General features: G+C 41.9%; 1 protein-coding gene across 1 annotated transcript; it reads left to right on the forward strand.

Annotated features, from left to right (window-relative positions):
- Positions 1-1,107: 1,107 nt before the first annotated feature.
- LOC122070729 (cinnamoyl-CoA reductase-like SNL6) lies at positions 1,108-2,799 on the forward strand. Its single transcript, XM_042634935.1, has 5 exons — positions 1,108-1,408; positions 1,517-1,677; positions 1,824-2,012; positions 2,108-2,442; positions 2,602-2,799. Exons 1-5 carry the CDS (start codon positions 1,255-1,257, stop codon positions 2,699-2,701), a joined length of 939 nt encoding a protein of 312 aa, XP_042490869.1. The 5' UTR covers positions 1,108-1,254; the 3' UTR covers positions 2,702-2,799.
- The last annotated feature ends 7 nt before the right edge of the window (positions 2,800-2,806 follow it).

Here is a 2,806-nt window from a genome sequence, read left to right on the forward strand (position 1 = left end):
CACACAAAGACAATGATCCTTTTTAGGGCTGAAAGCCAATCTTGGTATTTTACATCACGTAACAGTAATTTGGGAATTATATATCATATTTTAAGGTTGATTTCATCACTTAACGGGGTTTTCTAATAGAAAGGGTTCGAATATAGAATTTTTGAAATATAAGGGAGGGAAGTGGTATTTTTCAAAGTACGGGGGCGGAAAATGATATCAAGGCATAGTACAAGGGAGAGGAATATAATTTCCTCTAATATTAATAATAGATTTGTAATCTTATTATTATTATTATTTGGAAAAAGAATATCTTTGCAGTTGCTATTAAGAAAAAAATCTTGATCAAGTAGGAAGTAGGTATATTATGTAACATTTCTTATATTCTATATTTTATCAAAGCAAAAAAAGTAAAAGGTAAGGTTACAGGGGATCAGATTCTCTCTAGGATGCACATCACAAAGGGTTCCAAGCCATTGGATATGTGACCGGTGCCCGACGCAGCTGGAAAGAACCCGGGTCCTGACAACGTGTAGGCTATTACTAATAATCCAATATTAAAACTGGTTATTGAAACTTAACAAGGGTATCAATCGATATTCAATACCCACCGTTTTTCATTGCTTGTGATGTCCATGGTGACGGTCAAAAATGGAAAAGGGCCCAAAAAATCAATGTAAAAGAAGTCAATGCCGTCTAAGTAGAATTGACCAAAATAATCATATAATGTTCTCTTGAGGTGCAAGCAGTTTAAAAATTGGGCTCAAAATGAGCCGGGCCAAGCCTACCACAGGTTGATTGCGTTCATTCGTAACGTTTGTTGATGTTTGATCGTATAATTCTCCATTGAGAAGCCCGTTCAAAAACAAACACCAAGGTTGACTGAAATGGGCCTAGTCAATTTATGGATATATGGTGGAATCCGGTCCGGTCCGGTCCTAGATACACAGTTCTCGAATCTTGACTATTCAAGTGATGATACTTCTTGGGAATACCCGCCCCGACTTTCTGAAATGAATTTTTCAGAGAACCCTTTCTATTAATTGCCATCTTGTGCGGTTGTGCCTCAACTAACCACTTGGGCACACCCCAATTAACCAGCAACTCACCTCACCACACTCTTTCGATGCTACCCTTCCTCCTGTTTCCCTTTTAAATAACACATACACCCTCATCTGCCCTGTCTCTAGTCCATCTCAAACCCACACCTTCAATTCCTCTTTCCTCTCTCTCCCTGAGACTCTGACGACTGAGAACAGACAGGTTATGGCACCAGCATCATCATCATCCTCCTTCGATGAGGAATACTCAATCTCAAGAACTGTGTGCGTCATGGACGCTTCAGGACCCCTTGGCTCCTCCCTTGTTGATCGTCTCCTCCAACAAGGCTACACAGTCCACGCTGCCCTTCAGAACCATGGTATGTGGCTCATCCATCCCTCCACCACTATCTCCTTTTCATCAACTCTGCTTTGGATATTTGGTTGGTTGATTATTTATCTAGTTTTCTTTCTATTGTTCTCATCAGATTATTCACAAGTGTTCGAGAGACTTTGTGTTGAAAACAGCAAGAACCTCAAGGTCTTCCACACAGATCCCTTCGATTACCAAAGCATTGTCGATGCCTTGAAGGGTTGTTCGGGCTTGTTCTACAACTTCGAGCCCCCCCATGATCAACCCACCTTTGATGTACGTCATCATCAACCTCTCTCTCTCTCTCTCTCACACACACACACACACACACACACCATGGATAAACCTAAAAGAAAGGTTGCAGATGAACATCACTCTCTATTCTCCATCTGCTGATGTTAATTTCATAGTGGTGGGTGCAGGAATTTATGGCGGAGGTGGAAGTGAGAACGGCGCACAATGTGCTGGAAGCGTGCGCACAGATAGACACGATCGACAAAATAGTGTTTACGTCGTCAGTAACGGCAGTTATCTGGGGTGAGGGTAGAAAATCAACCCGGGACTTCGACGAAAGGAACTGGAGTGACGTCAACTTCTGCAAAAAATACAAGGTAACACACAAAAAGGGTATTTTCGTCCTTTAAGTAACACAAAATTTACTCCGTTAGCCACTAACTAACAAAGGTTTTGTTCGTTATGTTGGCAGTTATGGTACGCACTATCTAAGACGGTATCGGAGAAGATGGCTTGGGCTTTAGCAATGGACCGTGGGCTTAGTATGGTGACCGTTAATGCTGGGCTTTTACTGGGCCTGGATCTGTCAATCGCAAGCCCATATCAGAAAGGAGCGCCTGAGATGTACGAAGACGGTGTGTTTGTGACGGTTGACCTGAAGTTCCTCGTTGATGCTCACATATGTGTCTACGAAGACGTCTCCAGTTACGGCCGTTATCTCTGCTTCAACCACATCGTCAACCGACCTGAAGACGCCATCAAATTGCCTCAGATGTCAACGCCCGACTCTGCTTCCCCTCCTCGGAGGTCAGTGGTTTTTTTGTTTTTTTAAGAATTCAAAGGTCAGTACTCAGTAGTAGTGACAATGGTAATCTCGTCTTTCCACACTCGTCACGAAAAGTCTCAGATAGTTTCATCTTCACGTTTGAATTAACGACGTTAACTTTTTGGGTTTTGGTTTTTTAGCAGTTGGGACTATACGAGGACTTTCGAACAGAGGATCAGTAATAAGAAGTTGAACACACTCATGGTGGAATTCGCCCGGAGTGGAAGTATCATGGAGTGAAGATTTCTGAACGTCGAAGAAATGAACGGATGGGCAGAGTACACGTCAAATATTAAATGTATTAATTTTTGTTAACATTATTGCACAATATATATGGTTTTTTTT

Source organism: Macadamia integrifolia, unplaced genomic scaffold, assembly GCF_013358625.1.
Source record: "Macadamia integrifolia cultivar HAES 741 unplaced genomic scaffold, SCU_Mint_v3 scaffold99, whole genome shotgun sequence".
Taxonomy (NCBI): Eukaryota; Viridiplantae; Streptophyta; class Magnoliopsida; order Proteales; family Proteaceae; genus Macadamia; species Macadamia integrifolia.

What these genes read in the sequence shown, in the direction of transcription:
- LOC122070729 (XM_042634935.1), top strand. Translation starts at nt 1,255, where the DNA reads ATGGCACCAGCATCATCATCATCCTCCTTCGATGAGGAATACTCAATC. An exon ending in CGCTGCCCTTCAGAACCATG is followed by an intron (nt 1,409 to 1,516) that starts GTATGTGGCTCA and finishes TGTTCTCATCAG; the next exon opens with ATTATTCACAAGTGTTCGAG. An exon ending in ACTTCTGCAAAAAATACAAG is followed by an intron (nt 2,013 to 2,107) that starts GTAACACACAAA and finishes TTATGTTGGCAG; the next exon opens with TTATGGTACGCACTATCTAA.